The 22,959-nt window shown below is 35.6% G+C and overlaps 1 protein-coding gene across 1 annotated transcript; it reads left to right on the top strand.

Moving 5' to 3' along the window:
• The first annotated feature begins 1,537 nt into the window (after positions 1-1,537).
• LOC143260474 (transmembrane protease serine 9-like) lies at positions 1,538-22,256 on the top strand. Its single transcript, XM_076525957.1, has 14 exons — positions 1,538-1,760; positions 3,076-3,199; positions 3,744-3,903; positions 4,930-5,135; positions 5,640-5,845; positions 7,404-7,461; positions 8,913-9,035; positions 13,090-13,130; positions 13,194-13,388; positions 14,191-14,305; positions 17,799-17,961; positions 18,897-19,105; positions 20,800-21,051; positions 22,135-22,256. The coding sequence occupies exons 1-14, from the start codon at positions 1,698-1,700 to the stop codon at positions 22,254-22,256; spliced, it is 2,037 nt and encodes a 678-aa protein (XP_076382072.1). The 5' UTR covers positions 1,538-1,697.
• Positions 22,257-22,959: the final 703 nt, after the last annotated feature.

The raw sequence follows: 22,959 nt of genomic DNA, 5'->3' as shown, positions 1-22,959 counted from the left end.
TATATTATAATATATTAATAATATTTTAATATAATATATTACTATATATTATGATATATTATATATATTTTATATATTAATATATTTTTAATATATTTATATTCTATTCCTACAGATATTTTATTCCTACTTTCTGTAACAGGATCCGTTTCGTGAAATTAAGCAGCTCTAAAAGCGCCTAACACGTGCAGCTTTATAAAAATGGTAAGACTGAATTTATTTCGGCTCTTTGCAATTTCTATTTCGATGCGAGCTTGAGTAATACGATTTATCCTATCCTCACTTAGCGCATTATTGACCGGCAATTTGTCAACGTCTGGGCAATAAGATCACGAGTCAACTCGTTACCGGTCATCAATGCGTCTTCATAACTTCGACAATTGGTAAATAAACAACGCGATGTCAGTCATTTTGACTGGTAGGCTTCGCGTTAAGATTAATACGGTCTCTTCGAAATTATTCACTTCGAACTGAGCACTGTTCGACAGCGCAGTTCGCGTCGCGAGAACCGTGACAATTCGTGGCAACATTTAAACAAGATATTAACGCTAGATTTACGGAGCACAAAAAACAGCTGTTTCATATTACTTTATAAAAGCAACAATAAGACATTTATTCTGACTTTTCAACAAATGTTATTGTAACATTTATATATATATATATATTTTATATATTACATTTATATATATACATATATATATATACATATTACATTTTATATTATTGTATTATATATATATATACATAATATATATTTTACGATACGAATAATCATGAATTAAAAAAATAGTGATCCGCCATTTTGACGGGTTCCATGAATCCAGCGTCGAAGCGACAACATCGAGCGCTTATCAATCGAATTAATACCCGAGTACAGTGGAATTATTAATCGAGAACAGTGGAAATACCTCCACCAACGAATGAATTTCTGTGGCTCCGGCCATGTTTCGGCGATTCGGGAGCAGCGCGCAGCGGTTCCGGCGCGCTATCTGTGGCACCTCGAACTAGAACAATGCCAGAAGAGGATCGGGGGTAGCGCGAAGGCTGTCGGCTGACGAAAGTGATATCGATTGTGTCAACTAGATCTCCGGATCTAGCGGCGCGCGAGCGCGTGAGAGGGGGGGAGGAGGAGGAGGACGTCAAGGAAAGGGATCCAGGAGCCGCGAGTCGTAAAAGAAGATGAAGAACAATGGCAAACGGAGGGTACAGCGGTGAAGGGGGGACGAGGTGGTCCCCGTGTTGACATTGCTCGTTGATGGTGGTTGATGCTCGGCCGAGAGACGCGCACAGCCATGGTCCTCGGCGTTCGTACACGGTTAAATCAGCGTTTTACTGTTGCGCCCGTGGTGGGTGGTCTCTGTACAGGTGAGACAACGCCGCCGACACGCCGCGGCGTCGGCTGATTTAAAAGCTGTCACATGCAACATCTGCCAATGCAATCGCACCACTCAAGGTTGACGATCCCCACCGAACACCGGCCGGGTTTCTTCGATAGTTATAATTTACTATAAAACGGCAAAACGATCGCGACACTTTTAGACTTTTCACGCCCGGCACCGGCACCGGCACCCGGCCACCCGGCACCATCCATTACACCGGACAACCGTCGCGGATCGAAATTCAGAGGATCCACTTGTCGAACTGCCGGCCGTCATACGAGCTGCAACACTGTTACCGTACCCGTCGTGCAGCACACGATGCAACAGAAACTCTTCATCCTCCTGGGGATATGCTGCTGCGGCTACGCGTTGCCCCCAGTGGTGAGTTATGCATCTCGTTTTCACGCGACGCTCGTTGTCGCGATTATTCGAACGAAAGTTTTTCTGGTACGTGTGTTACCGCGTTGGCTGTGTTACGTTGACGCGCCCGCGGAATTTTTCTATGCGCTCGAGACGGACGGAAAAGCGCAGTGGTTCGTTCGCCGCGCTGAAATTAAACGGTTCACATGTCGGTTCGATGGCGATTCGTTTGTTTCGATTTCACGGCTGACGCGTTTCTGTCTTCTGCGACGATACGAACAAATGTTACGCACGAAACTGCCGCGGTGCAAATAGGGTCGTATTCCGATGCAAATGTTCTTCGTTAGGTGTGAGACTATTTGTGGTGTATTAATTAATTAGATGACATTTTTTCGTGGTATTGTAAATTACGGAAATATTCAACGATTCATATTTGTTGAATAACTTCCAATTTTCTCGTTTCGCATAGCGTCAAAGGGTGCGCTTCTACGCACTGTCAAACAGGTGTGCTCGATTTTAGAGGAACGGGGGCTTGACAGGAAATTGAATCGGTGTCAACGGCGTCGAGATGTATCCGATATGAATTTTCATATTCGAAGAACTCGCGAAAATTGCAGACAGATTGTGAGCTTAGATTCTTCTCAACGATTTGTATCTAAGTGATCGATTTCACTTCGCTTTAACACTGGATTTACGGAACCCGTCAAAATGGCGGGTCACTAATTTTTTAATTTACGATTATTCATAGCGTAAAGATACATTTACGAGTTATTTATTCAATTCGTATGTTACTTACGACAAATGTTACAATAACACTTGTTAAAAAGTCAGAACAAATGTCTCATTGTTATTTTTACAAGCTAATATAAAACAGCTGTTTTTTGTGCATCGTAAATCTAATGTTAAATTTGCTGCTATTGTAAAGCCTCTTTCCTAGAGAACGAGCGAATAAATTTCTTAACCCAAATTTACGTTAAAATAAAAATAGCGAGCGGTCTAAATAAATACAGTCTCTCCATCGTTACGAAGCAACACACGTTAATTACTTTTAGGAACTCGGTTGACTGTTAACAAGTCGTGGATACTTTCTGTGAGAGGTAAATTCTTCTCATATGAGTATTATCTGAGAGTAGAAAGTAAGAATCATTACGCTTTAATTTTAATATTATCCAAAAGTAACACCGTTGGATCGAAACGTCCCATAGAAGCCGTAGATTTTGTGTATACATCAGTGCATGGAAGTGCAAGGAACGAGTGGAAACTTTGCAAGAAAGTCACGCAACAATTACGTGTCACAATTTCACGTTCGACCTCCACTTTTCTGTATTTCTTTTAGATAACGCAGATCGATCAGAGGCTTCTTCGCATCTCGAATGGCCAGATACGCTATAACATTACGAACGCTGAAACCGAGCTTGGTTTCAATTCACCGAAGAGGCCGAACGTCTGCGACAACTGTGGTAAGCAACGATCAAGACAAAAATTGTCGAAGTTAATTTTAAAACGTACACAATTTACATGACAACGTTTTTTCCTTTTTCAATCATTGTAATAATTTGAAAGTAACGTAAGAAATACAGTAATTTCTCTCTAATTCGCGCTCAGATTGTGCACAAAAATGGAAGAGGAAACAATTGGGAGGAGGAGATACGATTATTCGAGCTTTGCGTCTCGTTTTTATAGTTGTTGACATATTCGGTAACTGTAAGAACGAGCCGCAAGGCTCGAATAATCGTATCTCCTCCTCCCAATTGTTTCCTCTTCCATTTCTGTGCACAATCTGAGCGCGAATTAGAGAGAAATTGCTGTATCCATAAATTCTTCTAGCGTCTTCACGGTTTTATACTCAACCCTGTTCGGTTTTTTCATAAATGCGATGCCAGCGATAATATTTGCTTCAGTAAATTATAACTTCGTGAAATATTGAAAAGTAATATAAACTTGAAAAATAATAAATAATATATACTGACAATAATAACGAGAATCCGTGTGCTTGGTTGACAGTGTGCGGTGTGGGAAGAAAAATAAGGATCGTTGGCGGAGACGTGGCAAGCGTTTACGAATACCCATGGATGGTTAGCATGAGCAACCACGGTACATTTTACTGCGCGGGAAGTTTAATCACTCGAAGACACGTGCTCACGGCGGCTCACTGCATGGAGGGGTAGGTTACGCCACGAAAACGCATTCCGTTTCGAGCCTTCAATTTATACGTGCGATATCGATTCTCATATTTTCGGAACGTTAGATTCCTATCACGAATACAACCCCTAGCAAAAAGGATACGATCGTCTTTCGAAATGGAATAATTTTTTTCAAACTGGCCTAGCGACTTTTTTTTAATTTGTTAAAGGGACTAGTTTACAGTACACAATGACTAGCATACTTTCTTTTAAATTCTGCTATTACATATTATATATATTAAATATAATAAACCACTAACTGGTTAAAGTATAATAATATAATATAATATAACAATATAATATATAATATAATTAAATATAACACTTTTATAAAACATACAATTTAATAAAGAATATCAAAGTATATATAATGTATATATTTATACTATATTTAATATTATATTTAATATATATATATTAAATAAAAATAATATAAATAAAATAAATAAAAAAATAATATATATAATATAATATAAATATAAATATATATATATAATACATAAATAATACAAATAAAAAAATATATTTAATATATATATTAAATATAATACTAAATATAGTATAAATATATACATTCTATATACTTTGATATTCTTTATTAAATTGTATGTTTTATAAAAGTGTTATATTTAAACAAAGTATGATGTTATATTTAATTATATTATATTATATTATATTATATTATATTATATTATATTATATTATATTATATTATATTATATTATATTATATTATATTATATTATATTATATTATATTATATTATATTATATTATATTATATTATATTATATTATATTATATTATATTATATTATATTATATTATATTATATTATTATACTTTAACCAGTTAGCGGTTTTTGACGGATATAGTAATCACGAAGATATAAAAATATTTTATGTCACGACGAATATACTCGTCGAAAACAGCTAACAAATCGTAGCGCAAGAGACGAAGATCGCAACGAAACGCTGTACATAGGAACAATTATCAACTGTTTCCCGCAGGTTCAACACGAAGAGCATAAAACTGGTCCTAGCAGACAGCGACCGTCCAAAATTGAACAAAAACGCGATAGTCCGCCGCGTCAAATCGGTCTCCATCCACGAAAACTTTCACTCGTACACGTTCAACAACGATATCGCTATCATCGAAATGGACCGGCCGGTGGATGTGAATGGTATCGTGAGAACCGCGTGTCTACCAGAAGATAGTGAGTACGCAAGTTTTGTTGGAAGAGTTTATGCAATATCGCTCCGACAGTGTCGTGAAAAGATGCCCTGCGAGCAGTCGGTCGCGACGAGAACAGTTACGATTACGAGTCGCGAATCACATTATCGTGGAATCGATTATCTCCATTTCTGTTTAACTTTATGCGCAAGATAATGCCTCCGTGACGAGTCAATGAGCTCAATATTCACGATGTGATCAACATTTCGTTTGTTATTATATTATTCTTTAGAAAGAGCTGAAAAAAATACGCGTCTCATCCGTGGTTCAATCAATTATTTGGCTTAATACGATATAAGAATTTCGTCCTGAATTCATGTTCGAAGAAAGCATAGATTATTGTTGCCCAAGTCTCGATCGAGGTGCTGCTAAGCTAAAGAAGATATCATTAAAACGAGATAAAAGTTAGAGAATCTTATTTTTTAAATATTGAGATTAAAACGAAAATGTGATCCTATTGACTTGATGCTATTTGCACCATTTGTAGAAGCTATCGACTACACAGGAGCAACGGCTACGGTGGTCGGCTGGGGTCGAACTGGAGAGGATCAAGCTGTAAGCAACGAATTGCGAAAAGTCAGCCTCCCAATTTTATCGCAGGAAGAGTGTGATCAGGCGGGATATCAGAAGGAAAGAATCACTGAGAACATGTTCTGCGCCGGTTATCTGGAAGGTGAACGCGACGCCTGTTTCGTGAGTACTTTTACAATGTTTTGCAATGGTTGTAATAAATTATTTTTCCTATAGAACTAGACCGTACACCGTAGTCTTACATATTGGGAATAAGAACAACGTGTACTTTTTATTATTTATTGGTTTGCGACGTTAACAACCAGATGTCATCCGTTTTTCTAGAAAAATATAACCGAAGTCACAATAGCTGTCCACTTCACTCCCGTTACTTCGGGCTTACAATAGGACAGCTATTATGAATTCAGGTATCTTCTTTCGAGAAAAAGGTCATCACTTCATATTTCCGATCACAGAAGCTTAGATCAAAAGCTAAAGAATATATTTATATAATAAGTATTAGATATTTATTTATATATTTATGTAATAGTCTTAATATGTCTTCGAAACTCGATGGTGACCCGAAATAATTGTTTAAAATTTTAAAAAACGATTTATATTTCTCCGATTTGTAAGAACAAATGTATCGATACGGCAATGATAATTGCACAATCAATTACTAGAATGTATGATCGAAGAAGAAACAATAATTTCTCAATTAATTATGCGTTGCAACTAACATTAGAATTTGATAGGTAATGAATACTCTTTGAAGCTTCGATAATAGTAGACATTCTATGATAACACAGTAGAACCTCGACTAACGGAATTAATAAGGTTAAATTAATTATTTATAACACACATTATTATTAAATTAATAATGTGCTCCGACAATTGAATTTTCGTATAATAGAACAATAGCCCATCCTGTACTAAAAATACACACTTCGTTACTGATTTTTATTTTTATTCCGTGATACAAACAATACGAATTATATAAGCAATAAGAAAAAATTACATAAACTCTTACGGATCCCGTGCTTTTTTTCGCTGCTAAGCCACCTATGTTTCTTAGCGTTAGAAATTCTTTAGAGTTGCATTCCGTTTGTGCTTGAAACCATCCAAGCCCTTTCTCGAGAGCTTCGAATACTTCGAAATGAGAAGATATATGTTCGTTGATAATCATCGTCAATGGACTTCTTCTTTTACAATGTTTTGGAAAACCTCATCGACGCCTGTTGTTTTGTTATTAAAGTTTTTCTCCGCTAATATCTGTTTATCGAGTACCGCGGCGTAACTTGAATTTTGATAAGCAGCCACTGCTAGCTTTAAAATTAGAACTCCCTTGCATTTCCTCATTTAGCTCCAGAGCTTGCTCCTTTGATCGTTAGATTTGAGAAACTTCGATAGGAGGAAGGAGGGAAAAATACACGATGCTAGATAAATTACACGCACTCGTGTCATGAAATGCTTGCTTCGGATGATAGAACGCCCCGATAATAGAATTCCGGATAATAGAGAGTTCGGATAACGGGTGTTCCGATAATCGAGGATCTACTGTATAATAAATATTAAAACCGATGAATATAATAATTATATTATAATATTAATAATTATATTATAATATATATAATATATTATATATTATTATGTTATAATATATATATTATAATATAATAATTAAATTAAATATTAAAACCACTAGATATCTTCTATTTAATATGTTATGGGTTATTTAAAGGGCGATAGCGGCGGTCCCCTCCATGTAAAAGGAACGTACGGACATCTTGAAGTAGTCGGTAAGATCATGAATATATATATAAATATTTATTATAATATAAATGAAAATATGAGAAGCATACAATCGATCAAAATTTAATACAATTTCATTTTATTTTTAATTCGTCGAAATCGTTAATGAAAAAAGATCCATTTCATTTTCTGCTTTCTAGAACTTGTCAATAATAATATAAATTCGCATAAATTCCCACAGTCTGTTTATGATAAACCTCATTATCGTAGCCTATTTCTTCCAACTAAGAAATCTGAGATTCGCTAATATAAATGTCAACACTGTGGATCGACAGCGATTATTTATTTAACACTAAACCTACCGCGGTCAAAAAGTGATGATTATTATTATTATTATTATTATTATTATTATTATTATTTTGCAATTCTGCAAAGTTCCGAGACTCCATCGTCGAAAACGCTTGAATAAGTTATATTATTGGAGCAAATCTTGTAATAAAAACTTCACAAATTCCAAATAAATTCGGTCTTCTCACTTTTGTGAAGCAGTACACATGCCAGTTAGTATTACTGCATGGTAGATTTAGTGTTAAAAAGCAGACTATAGTACAATAATAGGTCCTACACCTGCATACCTCCAGTCCGCAGTTCGATTCGTTAGCGAGGGTCGACATAGAAGTTTTCTTTTCTCCGATTGGCTGACGATTCGCCGCTGAGACAGGATTCACTTCGGATTGGATGCGAAGTGAAATGGTGGGGATGTGCGCGTCGGCTTAGGGAGTAAGAAAAGCGTGCAGGAGTAGGTCCCGTTGCTGTACATATTTCCCAAATTTATACAATTTCACCTAGAATTTGATCTTTCGAATTTGAATAGCTGCAACATGAAATATCTATACAGGGTGTCCCAGGTTTTCATGTTCAAACTTATACAATTTGTACTAACTTATACATTTTCTATGGTACAAAGTAAGAAAAAAATGTTATGCAAACATAGGTCATATAGAGCTTTATTAAGAAGTTATAACAAAAATTCAGAATAGGAATAGTAATCAACTTGCTGTTACTGCAAGTATTGGCTTGAATAGATCAACACATGCCGTGTGTTTATGTAAGCTGTGTTTATTAATACATTTCGAAATGTATTAATAACCGTTGTTGACAGTACATGATTGACATCGATCGAAGATTTTTTTTTATTTTCTATTTTTTTTTTTTTAGTTGATTACTATTCCTATTCTGAATTTTTGTTATAACTTCTTAATAAAGCTCTATATGACCTATGTTTACATAACATTTTCTTCTTACCTTGTGCCATAGAATATACTGACAAAGTTTGAACATTAAAACCTGGGACACCCTGTATATGATCTATAGATGATTTTACCTCGCCAAATATTTGTCGGCATTAAATAACTTCGTGCAACGATTGCGATCGCGAACACCGCGCATCAAATATACAATATGTAAACATATCTATGTAAAACGACATTTTGCGTAGGTATTATTTCATGGGGTCGTGGTTGCGCGAAACCAAAATTCCCAGGCATCTACACGAAACTAACAAACTATCTCGGATGGATGACGGATCATCTCGACGGCGAATGCGTCTGTCCGCCGCCGCGTCATTAATCTGCGACGCCTGAGGATCTTATCAACGTAAAACACAACTGGCACCTTAAGGAACAAACGATCAAGCACATTCCGAGCGTTGAACTTATTCATCGGTACTTATAATGTTCTATGATTAATCAACGAAACTAGATCGATCAGTATTAAGAGATAGCGTTAAGTGTGCCCATAATTATGAAAGTGGTCTAAGTCATATATTTCTTGTTTCGAGATATTTAATGAATCGCATTTGAATAAATTAAAAAATATTTTTACATTATGCGACATTTTAATTTATAATTTGATTAGTCTTGATTAATGGAAATTTATTATAGATATGAAATTTTGTGTGAATTTCATAGGAAAATGTTGTTTTTAAGGCTTGAATTGACTTAGACCATTTTCAAAATTAACTGAATGTCCTATAATTGACTTAAAGTAATAAGAAATTGTGATTTTTATTTGAGCCGTTTATTTTGAAAGTGGTGTAAGTCCAATGTCATCGAAAGAAATTGTAAGTGGCGTTGCGTGGGGTATTTAGACAATACAAGCTCAGATCCGGCATTTTGAATTTCTTTAAAAAAAAAGAACTTATACCACTTTCGAAATAAACGGTCCATTTGAAACAACAACTTTAACGAAATAATTCATAAATATTTATCAATCATTTTTAAAAAGTAATCCATTTTTATCATATAATTTTTATTATATAATTTCTTTAAATTGTTGACTTAGACCACTTTCATAATTAACACTAAATGAATTCCGTATAACGTTGTAATTACAACTACTATCTAAAGGTTCATTTTTGACGATATCGTAAAAATTACATTGAATAAATTTAGTTTAAAATCATGTCGTGTGAAATAAGTGATAAATTCATTTTTTTTTTAATTTTGACTTAGACCACTTTCATAGTTATGGGCACAAGTGTACGTCATTGCGTACGTCAGCCTCCTCGATCGCATTATCCTTAAACGCTTCTGCATTCCGTATGTCAAAGATATATCTGTAAATAACTACGAAGCATTTTCCATATCGAGCAATCGTCGTGAATCATTAATTTATTGTTGTTGTTAATTCGTTAATTCGTTCGCACATAGTTAAGATAATCTAGTCCTGTGTACATAAACGAGTGCTGACATTCTGCGACGTCGCATCGCCTGTATAAAACGATTGTTAAATACAAAAAATGTGTTCATCGAATATTCTGTAATAATATATAATAATATGTAATGAAATAAATGTAATAATATATAATATTCTGTGACAAAAAGATCCATGAATCGGCAAATCACGTACGAGTAAAAGTCGAGCATAACAAATGTTTGTGGCACAACGGTGACACAGATCTTGCATTCGTTGTAAAAGGCATTATTTATAGTTCATACGATCGCAAGTACGTATTGTATATATGCCCTGTTCGATAAACAACGACTATATATATTTTAAGAATTTCAAATCGGAATCTGGGTTTATTAAACTTAGTCGAAATCGTGCAAAATTTACGACAGAGTGCGACTTAAACCGACCGGTTAAATGCATCTCCATTGCACGAAGCGCGTCGATCTCCTTTTCTACCAGGAAAACCGTCCAAAAAACGTCTGGTCCCAGTGCAAACCGGTAAAAAGTAACGGTCGTTGAAAAATCCGACTGGAAAAGAAAAAGAGTGGACATCAACGAAAAGATGTTAGATAAACGACAGAGTCCTCGATCGAGATGAACGGGCAAACGGAAACCGGGTCAGTAGTCAGAAACGTTTTGCTTTCAATGGTGAATGTGGGTTAGTGAAACCTCCAGACCGTTACCAGCGACTCCTGATTCTTCCCGAATCGAAACAGGAATGACAGCTCTTTTAAGCTGATAGCGTAGCGAACTCGATGCAACAACGATATATTTTCAAATAACGCAGCGCTTGGAACCAGTTTAAGTCCGAAAATAAATTAAACGTACCTTTAACAATACCTCCGCGAGAGTAAAAACTAATATAATTCTGCACTCGTTTTCAAACTGTTGAAAAAGCAGCTTTAAGAAATGGAACGCTTCGGCAGCGATCTTCGTTCTCGAAATTAAAAAAGGAACCAGTCGAAACAACTGGTTTATCATTCTTTAACAATACCTTCGAGAGTAAAAACTGATATAATTCTGCACTCGTTTTCAAACTGTTGAAAAAGCAGCTTTAAGAAATGAAACGCTTCGGCAGCGATCTTCGTTCTCGAAATTAAAAAAGAAACCAGTCGAAACAACTGGTTTATGATTCTTTAACAATAGCTCCGAGAGTAAAAACTAATATAATTCTGCACTCGTTTTCAAACTGTTGAAAAAGCAGCTTTAAAAAATGGAACGCTTCGGCAGCGATCTTCGTTCTCGAAATTAAAAAAGAAACCAGTCGAAACAACTGGTTTATGATTCTTTAACAATAACTCCGAGAGTAAAAGCTAAAATAATTCTGCACTCGTTTTCAAACTGTTGAAAAAGCAGCTTTAAGAAATGGAACGCTTCGGCAGCGATCTTCGTTCTCGAAATTAAAAAAGAAACCAGTCGAAACAACTGGTTTATGATTCTTTAACAATAGCTCCGAGAGTAAAAACTGATATAATTCTGCACTCGTTTTCAAACTGTTGAAAAAGCAGCTTTAAAAAATGGAACGCTTCGGCAGCGATCTTCGTTCTCGAAATTAAAAGAAACCTGTCGAAACAACTGGTTTATGATTCTTTCTTACACGGTTACCGATGCACGTGTTGCGATAGAAATCGTACGAGTGCAAACAACATACATTGGTCGCGTTTAACGCGGCTGATGATAGTGATCGTGACTTTGACAATGTTCCGAGAGGTGTATGAAATGACGATCAACTGAAACAAAGCTTCTAAAGTAAAGCTGCGACTTTGGTTAAATTATCCGACTTTGATTAAAAATGAACAGCGATTTATAAAGTTCTGTGAATATATCCTATGTAAAGCAAGTGAATATAATTTCTCGATTCACTTCAAAGGAATGCTTTAACCATCGAAACGATTTAACCGCGAGTCGCCCAATCCGATGAAAATGCTCGAACGGTTCGCGACATGCTACATCGAGCGCTGCGATTTTCGGCGAATTTCGCCGAATATCCGGCAAATTCTCCGAAAACGTTGACCGAGGCAACGGTCCCGACGATGAAGCCTCTATAAAAGTAAACAATTGTCGCCAGCACACGGTCGAATCGCGTGGGAAGCGTCCGCGAAACTGCGGCACAGTTTCGTCCGGAGGGAAGAAGTTTTTTAATAAAAAGCTCTTCACGACCGGGCCAGATTTTCGCGGCTCCATCGGCCGCGCGATTTCATCGATCGGACTTGTCCACCTTCGTCTCCGGGTTTCATCCGGTGACGATCGCGAGAAGAGAAATTTTTTTTGAAAGGGTTCCGAAAGCGTGTCTTCGGCTCGTCGAGCAGAGTGGGGCGGTCGGATCGGATGAATAAAAGTGGTGCGATCCTTGGCGGTGGGAGGGTCTCTTTTGGCTCTGCGACAGGACCATCGCGTAAAGATAGCGCAGATGAGTACTCGCTGCGTACACATCCTGGTCAACGGGAAATCTTACCGAGGATTTTCGTTCGGCTCGGTCCTTCCCGGAGGAGCTGCGAGGAGAAGCATCGTCGTCGTCGTCGTCGTCGTCGTTGTCGGCGGCGGCGCGGCCGCGCTCGGAAACTTCTCGGAAAGAATTCCGCTCGTGAAAGGCGGCGGGCGGGTGCGTTTCGCGGGAGTCCCGTGGAAATTAGGGTATCGCCGATCGGAAGGTACGCCCGTTCCGCCGTGAAAAAGAGACACCGGACGATCGATGAGCGGCGACAACGGTCGCGTGACACTAATCCTCGGCCACGAGGATCTTGCCAATTTCGAATCGAGAGGATCACGTGCGATCAGCGTCGCGTACTGAATGGGAAGAGCAACAGGACGCGGACAAAGAACTTTCTTCGCGAGCGTTGAACGGCTGCTCGGTCTTGGTCGGTCAGTCCGGCGTCTTCGTGGTGGCACGGTGAAAGCGTCTGCACCAACGTAGCCTGATCTTCTGCAGCTTCTGGATGAAGTGCAGGGCCAGAAGGTGAATAAGGTCTACGAGCTGCGGATGGTGCGCGGACACGCGATAGAATGCGCGATCACGAGGCGACCCGTGGACGAGTCAACCGCTTAGGAAGCTCGGTCGCCGACAAACGAGAAGCTCTGCCGTGACATATTTTCGTTCCCGACGCCTCGCCGCATCCTTCCGCTAGCCGAAAAGATGACCGTGCGAACGGTCTGGATCCTCGGATCGATCCTGCTAGTCCTCGCCCGCGCCGCTTGCCTCGTCGTCGAGAGGGATGATCCGATCGACGCTGCGAATTACACCGTAAGTAACGTGGATTCATCTGTGACGTGTGCCCGTGCTGGTTTTCATCAATTTCTGTACACCGTTCTCGTACGGCTAGCCGTTTGCTCGGTGGAACTTGGGCGAGTAACTGCGATCCTTCGGTTCGATTCGATGCGACCATTCGGTTCGACCGCGTTGAAATGATCGAGCTGTCCAGAGGTGATACGGTGGAAGCTTGATCATCCGAATTGTTGAAAATTCGCGCGATAAATGGTGTGCAAGACGTGTTCGGACGATAACAAATTCAGTGGAGGCTCGAGTAATTTCCTTCGTTCCCGATGCCTTCGTCCGTTTTCTGAATTCAAGCATAAAACGTCGTTTCTTTCTTTGAATATCCTGACAACACTGATTTCTCATCGGAGCGACGCCGTAAACGGTTTTATGCTTAAGCGAAATCCAATTTTCTTATTGTAAAAAGTTACTTGTACTTCCGATGAAACTTATCTCCGTAGCAAAAACAAGAAATCCGCTGATCCGGATCGGTGCGATTCGAGACAAATTTCGCGACGTCTCCCGAAGTTTCAGTGATTAACATTAATTCCGTTCAGAGGCAGTGCGTAATTCTGGATCGATATGAAAGTCTACGCTTTGAACGCGTTCGAATCAATTTTACGGGTGCGACACGGAGAATTTGAGATCCTAATTTGTTCGTGCCCGTTGGAATTAAACGATCGAGACCTTGACCCGCGTCGGTCGCAGTTACTGGCTCCGTTCGTCCCGACTTATTTGTAATGGAAAGTGAGCGCCTCGTGAAAGTGTTACAGTGACGAGTTTCTTTCAGACGGCGGATCCGACACACAATCGAAAGGGCAAGTTCCTGTTCGACGAATTGTTCGGTCTCGACGTCGCTATCAGCGGGGACAGCGAGGACGAAACGATTCGGAATTGCACGTGCGGTAAGGAAGACTAGACGCGCGTTGGTCGCTGTTTTTTAATTAACAATTTTCTGCGTGCAGAAGCGATTTCGCGAGTTCGCGAACGTGCCTACCGGGCGATAAAAACAGAGCGTCGATGATATATGTATTTTGGAAATTCGATGGATTCGCGCGTGTTACGAATGCGGCTCGTCGTTCGAGCAATTACGGATTAATTAATCCAGGTTTAACATCGTCGCGATGTTAAATCTTAAAGCCGAGCGAAGGAATGTTCAACTTTCGAGGATAAATACGCGAACGTTCGTATCGTTATAAAATCCAACAAAACAATTTGCTCGCCGCGATTCGAGCCGCGTCAAATCTAATTAACATTCGAAAAGTGCGAATCTGTAATATCGTTCCGCGAAGGTGCCTTCATTTGAAGCCGCGGCATTTAAGTAGGTTTAGAAATTCAGTTTCGAGGTTTCTTCGAAACTTTCTTTTGCTACAGCAATTATCAGAATTCGCGGTCGTTGCCGGCGTTCTTAGATTTCCGGTCGATTTGTTCCGTTTCAGCGAATCGCCGTTTACTCGGCACAAATATCCGAAACGAAAGCGCGGACAAGCTCAGAAAATATACGTTCGATAATCCGAAGGAATTACCGAAAGAAAAGTAGAATAATGAAATTCATCTTACGCCTTTTTACGAACTTTCTATTCTAACTGACGAACAACATCATTAATTATTTAACAGACGGCTACGCTTCTTTCTCGTTTTTACGAATTTGTAGCGCGCAGAGCAATGGGAAATTCAGAACGCCAAATTGATCGACGAGGGTCGCTTAATTTATAGCGATCGAATAGAATGAAACACTTCCATTGTGGCCTGAATTCTGTCGGGGATCGTATTAAAAGAAAAAAGAAAAAAGAAGAAAAAAACGGAACTGATAAATACTGGTTTTCACTCGCAGCATTAGCGAAAGTGCAATTGAAAAATCACTTTCCTTCTTGTTCCTTTGCACGGTTCCGTTGCGTCATATTTTCGCGGTTGACCGTCATTATAAATCTACTCGAGAAGCGGGCTCAAATAAAAAAGAACAAGAGGAACATCAACGTGCCGAGAGCACGAATTAAAAGCAACGACTACAGTTATGCGCTTTCTCCAACTGGTCTCCATCTCGACTAAGTGGTCCCAACTATGTATATGGTCCTCTCGAAACGATCATGGAGTGCATTTCTGCGCTAGTACCGACTCGACTTGTTCACCGTGTCATAGTATTTTCATAACGCAAGCACTCTAATATCCGAACGTTCTTCAATCCGTACAGTTTGTTACATTCTACGAAGAAATCATTTGTTTCGTATGTGAACTGTAACACTATATAACAAACGACGATAAACTGCTAGCACTTTCTATTATACTAATTTTAATATTATTATTATATATTATATAATTTATTATTATTATATATATTATATAAATATTATTATATAATATATTTATTATATAATTTATTATTATTATATATATTATATAAATATTATTATATAATATATTTATTATATAATATAATTATTATATATAATATTAATATAATTTTTTTTATTATATATTATTGTATATTATATAATTTTTATTATACTAATTCATGGCTAATTATGCGAACTTGGTGTAGACGTACGTTTGTGTTTTCTTTTTAGCGATTCATTTACAAAAGTTGTGATCGCACGAAAATTTACTTGTTTCAAAAACGTTCTCTTTTTATTTGCAATTTCGAAAAAGAAAAAGAAACATTTCAAAAGATAAACATACGATTTTAAAGGAAGCAATAACATTGATAAACATAAATTTAACAAAATAATAACTTTGATCGAATAAATAATCTTGACAAAAGTTGTGATCGTACGAAAATGTAGTTGTTCCAAAAATATTCCCTTTTTATTTACAATTACGAAGAAGGAAAAGAAACGTACGATTTTTAAAAAGATAAACATACAATTTTCAAGAAAGAAATAACTAGTCGTTAGAAATTATTGGCACTATTATTTTCATGTATAAATTAAAATCGAACACCCTGTATAGGTTTAGTTTGCCATTAGTGCATTGCAAATTTGCATGCAAAATGAAAGTTGTCCGCATTAATTTCATGCTGCAGGTGTTACGTACGCATTTATTTCCTTTTCTAACGGTTTTAGTAAGTTGAAAACAATACAACAGTATTATTAAACTCCAAGTATATTCACTGTTTTACATTCGAGTCACGCGCCACTGTTCCAAATGCATAACTACCGCTGTTTAGTTATTAACGAGCGTTGCTGGAAGCTCATCCGAACAGAAAAATGCAACGAAATAGATCTACTCGATTAAAATTGATTTAGTAACTCATTCGACTAAACCTTAATAACCACACACGGTAAGTTACTAAATTAATCACCACTCTGCTAAATTACTAACCGTGTCCGAACCGGCCTTAAAACTCCTCGCACTATAATTTATTTTGCTGCTACGTTGACTAGCGCTTCTTTATCGTTTATAAATTAATAATATATATTAATAATAATATAATAATATTATATAAATATTATATAAAATTATTATAATATAATATAATATAATATAATATAATATAATATAATATACTATAATATAATATAATATAATATAATATAATATAATATAATATAATATAATATAATATAATATAATATAATATAATATAATATAATATAATATAATATAATATAATATAATATAATATAATATAATATAATATAATATAATATAATATAATATAATATAATATAATATAATATAATATAATATACTATAATATAATATAATATAATATAATATAATATAATATAATATAATATAATATAATATAATATAATATAATATACTATAATATAATATAATATAATATAATATAATATAATATAATATACTATAATATAATATAATATAATATAATATAATATAATATAATATAATATAATATAATATAATATAATATAACATAATATAATATTATAATATATTATTAATATAAATTAATATGAATTGCCAAATATCGATAATAGAAAACTTGACTTCTATTTCCATTTAAAAATTGAACAATTAACTATGCAAAAATTAAACAATTAATTATGCAATTAACATTCGCATGTAGTAGATTACGTTTGAAATCTTCATCGTCGTTAAAGTGTGAGAGGAATTAAAAGCAGCAATATCGTGAAATTAAAAACACGTAACATGGCGACGTTCTTCCTTGAAAACACAGGTACCATAAATTCTCTCCAATTGTCCCTCGGCTTGCAAACAGAAATGGACAATTTGGGAAGAGGAGATACGATTACACGAGCCCCGCGGCTCGTTTTCATAGTCATCGATTACCAGCAACTACAAAAACGAGCCGCGAGGCTCGAATTCTCTTCCCAAATTGTCCCGTCTAATTGTCCATTTTTGTTTACACGCTGAGGGACAATTGGCGAGAATTTAGTGTGCAATAGTAACGAATGATGAATTCCCTTTCAGAATGCGGCCTGTCCAATCAAGAGAATCGAATCGTCGGAGGAAAGCCCACGACGCCGAACAAATATCCATGGGTGGCGCGCTTAGTGTACGAGGGTCGCTTTCATTGCGGGGCCAGCCTCGTTAACAATGATTACGTTATTACCGCGGCTCACTGTGTACGTAGGTAGGTCTCTGATTTAAGCTACGAGCACGTCGCAGCTCTCTGCGATTCGCAAACATTTTTCATTATTACCGGACTCTGTGTATGCACTCGTGGCAGATTGGACACTGCGAAACGTAACGAAATAGAAAACGCAACGCAGGAATAACGCGATACAAACATATCAGTGGTTTTCAAAACTCGCTGCAAGCAGATTTAGGTTCGAATAGAAGGTTTATACGAATCGTTCAATTTGAATAAAAGCCTAAAATTGATAGGCGATAAAAATGATGTAAATTATAGATTTAAGATTAAAGATTTAATAAAATTGTTACACGGACCCTCTGTTCAACTAAATATGAATTTTGTTGTAGCAGTTTTTTATGATTTCATTTTATGTTTTCCGAAATCTTCTTAGAATTATAAGCTTTCATTTTGTTTTTATTTGTTTATATATTATTATTTATATATTTATATATTTATTATTATTTTATATAATATTTATATAAATATTTATATAATATATATATATATATATATATATATATTATTAATATTATTAATCATATAATTAATATATATATAATATTTATATAAATATTTATATAATATTTTATATAATTTATATATTTATTATTATTTTCTGAAATAGTTGTCAATTGAACTGTATTTGGATCTGTCGATGTGACAAATTTTTTGAGTGATTTAGGAACACATCTTCGAAATTCGACATTCTGAATAATCCTCAGTATAGTACATTGCGTATAATACATTCGTTAATCCTAATAATATAGTTACGATTTATTGCAATTTATTCTGATCAATCGGAAGCCACTTTGTAGTCCTGTTACACAGAATTCATTTTAAATGATCGAAGAAACTTATTTCTTAATTGAAAACAATATTTCGAATATGCAATCGCATTTATGGACACTAATGAGATCGAACGTGTTTTCTAGATTGAAACGTTCCAAAATCCGCGTGGTTCTCGGAGATTACGATCAGTACGTGAACACCGACGGCCGGGCAATAATGAGAGCAGTGAGCGCCGTGATTCGTCACAGGAACTTCGACATGAATTCGTACAATCACGATGTCGCTTTGCTAAAGCTCCGGAAATCCGTGAAGTTCACGAAAAGTATTAGACCGGTCTGTTTACCGCAAACAGGTAAGAAATAGGAACAAACAAGGGAACGATCGTAACCGGATCGATCGGTAACCATTTCCATCGTCGGCCGGGAAACATTAAAGTTCTTAACTTCTGACACGCTTCAAAACTTTCGGATTCATTAAAGTGGTCGTAATTACGAAGTTTCAGTTTCCACAACAGTCCGCTTAGCTCTTGAGAAATACCTATTACGGTACATGATTAAGAACTTTCAATCTTGTACGATCTAGAACGAGATGTTCCCGTCAACTTAAAACCGCTTACTTTCATGTTAAGCCCGCGATAAGAATATTAGAAACAAAATTCTGAACTTGTCGTGTGTTGTAGCATAAAAAGTAGAAATTGTTTACTTCATCTCTCGATCCATTTCTCAATATCAGTTGCTTCTCGCTCGGTCTGTTTTACAAGTCAGCGAGATGTAATCTTCTAAAAAGTCAGATTTAACGACGCAGATAAAATAAAAAATATTTCGTTGTTATTATATATATGATATATATGATATATATATAATGCATATAATATATACATATATTTGCAATTTGTTTAGTATATCATAATTTAAAGTCACTGTTCGAACACATCAAATTACACGATTACATATTGGTAAACAATAATCAGGGATACAATTTTATATATATATATATATATATATATATATATATATATTTTTATGCAGTGTATTTATCATATATATATATATATATATATATATATATATATATATATATATATATATATATGATAAATACACTGCATAAAAAAATAAACCATGCGACTTCTGTATACATCATTATATATATATATATATATAAAATTGTATCCCTGATTATTGTTTACGAATATGTAATCGTGTAACTTGATGTGTTCTAACAGTGACTTTAATTTATGATGTACTTAACAAATTGCAAATGGATTTAGGATCTAGAAAGAGCTGAACGATTTAGGACGCACACTTCTTAAAATAAAAATAAAATAGCAAAAATTTTGTAAAAATGATTGTTTAACGGGCAGATTTCTTCCAAGATAGAATAACATATAACATATAACCGAGTATGCTTAGTATGTTTGTAATTCATATATAATTGTATCGAGCAATGTTTTAAACATATTGTTTAGGATACTCCACTTAGACACTAGAAAAACGTGTGAACATTTTAATTAATTTCCAGAAACCAAATGATAAAATAATGAGATATAAAGTACTCGAATAATTTCTCAAGTAGAAGTTAATAATCAGGATCGCTAGCACGTTGAGTGTCAAATATCAATTCCAAAGGCTCCCACAATAGTGCGTAATTAACAAAGTAATGTAATTAACGAAACCGAAATTAGAAGGTTAAAATTTATCACAAGAAAAATTTGATTTGACTCTTTTTAGTAATCAGTTTTGTTCAATAACAATAAAAAAAAAATTCAAGACCTAGCTAAAAAGTAGTAGATTGCGGAATTTATGCATTTTTGACAAAAATGACCAGGTCGAGAACAAAATTTCAAAGTTATAAGAATTTGAGAATATTTTTACATTATGTCCGACTTATTAAAATTATTAAAAGAGAAAAGAGTTTCATCTGGCTCACGTTTCTTACGATCGAGTCACACAATTCTTATTTTCCATAAAAATCCCGCAGTCCAGTGATTAGGGAACATCAATTGTTTCGTAACTTTGTTCATAAAATTCGCGTTATTGTTCACAGGCACCGATCCTGCCGGAAAAGAAGGGACCGTGGTCGGTTGGGGTCGCACGTCCGAAGGTGGAATGTTAGCGGGAATAGTCCAGGAAGTGCAAGTACCGATATTAAGTTTAATCCAATGCCGTAAGATGAAATATCGAGCCAATCGAATTACAGATAACATGATTTGCGCCGGCCGCGGTAGTCAGGATTCTTGTCAAGGTGACAGCGGCGGACCTCTTCTTGTACAGGAAGGCGACAGGCTCGAAATCGTTGGTAAGGATCGATAAGTAATTTGCATTTAGCGATCAATAAACAAGCTGCTTGAACCGGATCGAGTTATCGTTTCCCGCAAACCGGTTGATCCTGGAATTAAGAACGTGTCCGACGGAATAGGTCATGTCACGCCACATTATGGAAAACGTATTAGAAACTTCGAAAAATTAAAGTATCAAATGTAGTAGGTTCTTGAATAAAAAAGAAAAACGAAATAGATTAAACGAACATTTCAGAGTTTGTCGATAGTTTACTAATTAGACTGTGGATAATTTATTGATGCAAATTGAAAGAAAGTTTCTTACCTTCGCCAGCAGGATTGCATCAAAAAGCTTCATTTTACTCCGGTGGAAGTAAAAATCTTATTACGGTATCATTTAATATGGAATAATAATATATCATTGAATAATTTTATTATAAATCTCGGTGTCTGTAAAAAATGTTGTAGAGTTTAAAAGTGTTGCATCCGGTTGCTAAAATGCACAAAATAGTACATGGATGCCTCCGAGTAATGGAGTATATAATTAAATATATATATAAACAATAAGACACGATGATATGTATCGCAAAAATTTGTAAATTATTTCCCTCTGGATATTATATTATATTAATATTATATTATAATATTATATTATATTATATTATATTATATTATATTATATTATATTATATTATATTATATTATATTATATTAATATTATATTATATTATATTATAATATATCATAATATTATATATATATTATATTGTACAACAAGTACAATAATTTATAAAAGGCGTTTTCCTCTTGTGTTTTAACGATTAGATACGCTGATCTAAGTTGAATAATAATTCAATGAAATGATAACGATGAATTTCCGTTGATACCAACATAAATTAGAAATCGCGCAAATTGGGAAAATGAAATATGCACTTGCTCGTCGAAGAACGCAAGCTCGAGATTCATTCCGAAAGATTCAATATCGATTTATATTTGATTTATTATTGATGTCGAGGTTGCATCCGACGCAAACGAACAAGAATTTCCAGACTGATCTAATATAGAACTAGACTTTCTAACTTTGATTTACTCCTTGAATGCAGGAATAGTTTCATGGGGCATCGGATGTGGTAGAGCAGGATATCCTGGAGTGTACACCAGGGTAACCAAGTACCTAAAGTGGATCAACGCCAACATGAATGAAGGATGCATATGTGGAAGCTGAGAAAAATTAATCGCTTCGCGTTAGAAAATTAATCTGTTCTCTCTCGCGCGTGAGAAAACAGCAGCACGGTCGGGAGCAATGCGTATGTTCGAAAGTAACAAACTGCGAGAGTCGTCTCAATTCTAAATAATTATTGTCACCGGCTGTTGGCGTAATACTCCGACTGACTAAATATTCTTAAAACTGGAAATATATATATATATATATATATATATATATATATATATATATATATAAATATAATAGAAATAGAATAGAATATATATATATATATATATATATTATTTATAATTTTTACAATATATATATATATATTGTAAAAATTAGAAATCATATATGCACGCAATGTAAATTTAGCACTGTTAAAAAAGAAGAAAGTGGTGCGTCGAGTCCAGTGGATCGCTCGATACTTGTACATAGTTCTCATAGATTGTATTATGTTTCGTTAGTTTTATACTTAAGAACATAGGTTCCTCGCGCTATGGAAAGTCAACCGTGCGAAGTACAGTCGCGATCTCTGTAAATAAGCCGAACTGTAATCGAAGATGCAACAACAGGATAGATTATAGCATCCAGAAACTCGTTCTTCTCGTACGTTTCTAAGAAAGATGCAACACGTTTAGAGGACAATTCACAATCGACCGTAGCATTACCTGAACTCGTGACGCACCTATTGTTGCGTGAACGGCTGCCAAACGTTGCT

Source organism: Megalopta genalis, chromosome 13 (assembly GCF_051020955.1).
Source record: "Megalopta genalis isolate 19385.01 chromosome 13, iyMegGena1_principal, whole genome shotgun sequence".
NCBI lineage: Eukaryota > Metazoa > Arthropoda > Insecta > Hymenoptera > Halictidae > Megalopta > Megalopta genalis.
Note: the sequence above shows the minus strand (reverse complement) of the source record. Positions and strands in the feature narration are given on the sequence as shown.

Excerpts from the sequence above, each read along its gene's own strand:
- LOC143260474 (XM_076525957.1), top strand. The coding sequence starts at position 1,698 with ATGCAACAGAAACTCTTCATCCTCCTGGGGATATGCTGCTGCGGCTAC. Across the intron at positions 3,904-4,929 it reads GCGGCTCACTGCATGGAGGG|GTTCAACACGAAGAGCATAA; the intron begins GTAGGTTACGCC and ends TGTTTCCCGCAG. Across the intron at positions 17,962-18,896 it reads GCGGCTCACTGTGTACGTAG|ATTGAAACGTTCCAAAATCC; the intron begins GTAGGTCTCTGA and ends CGTGTTTTCTAG.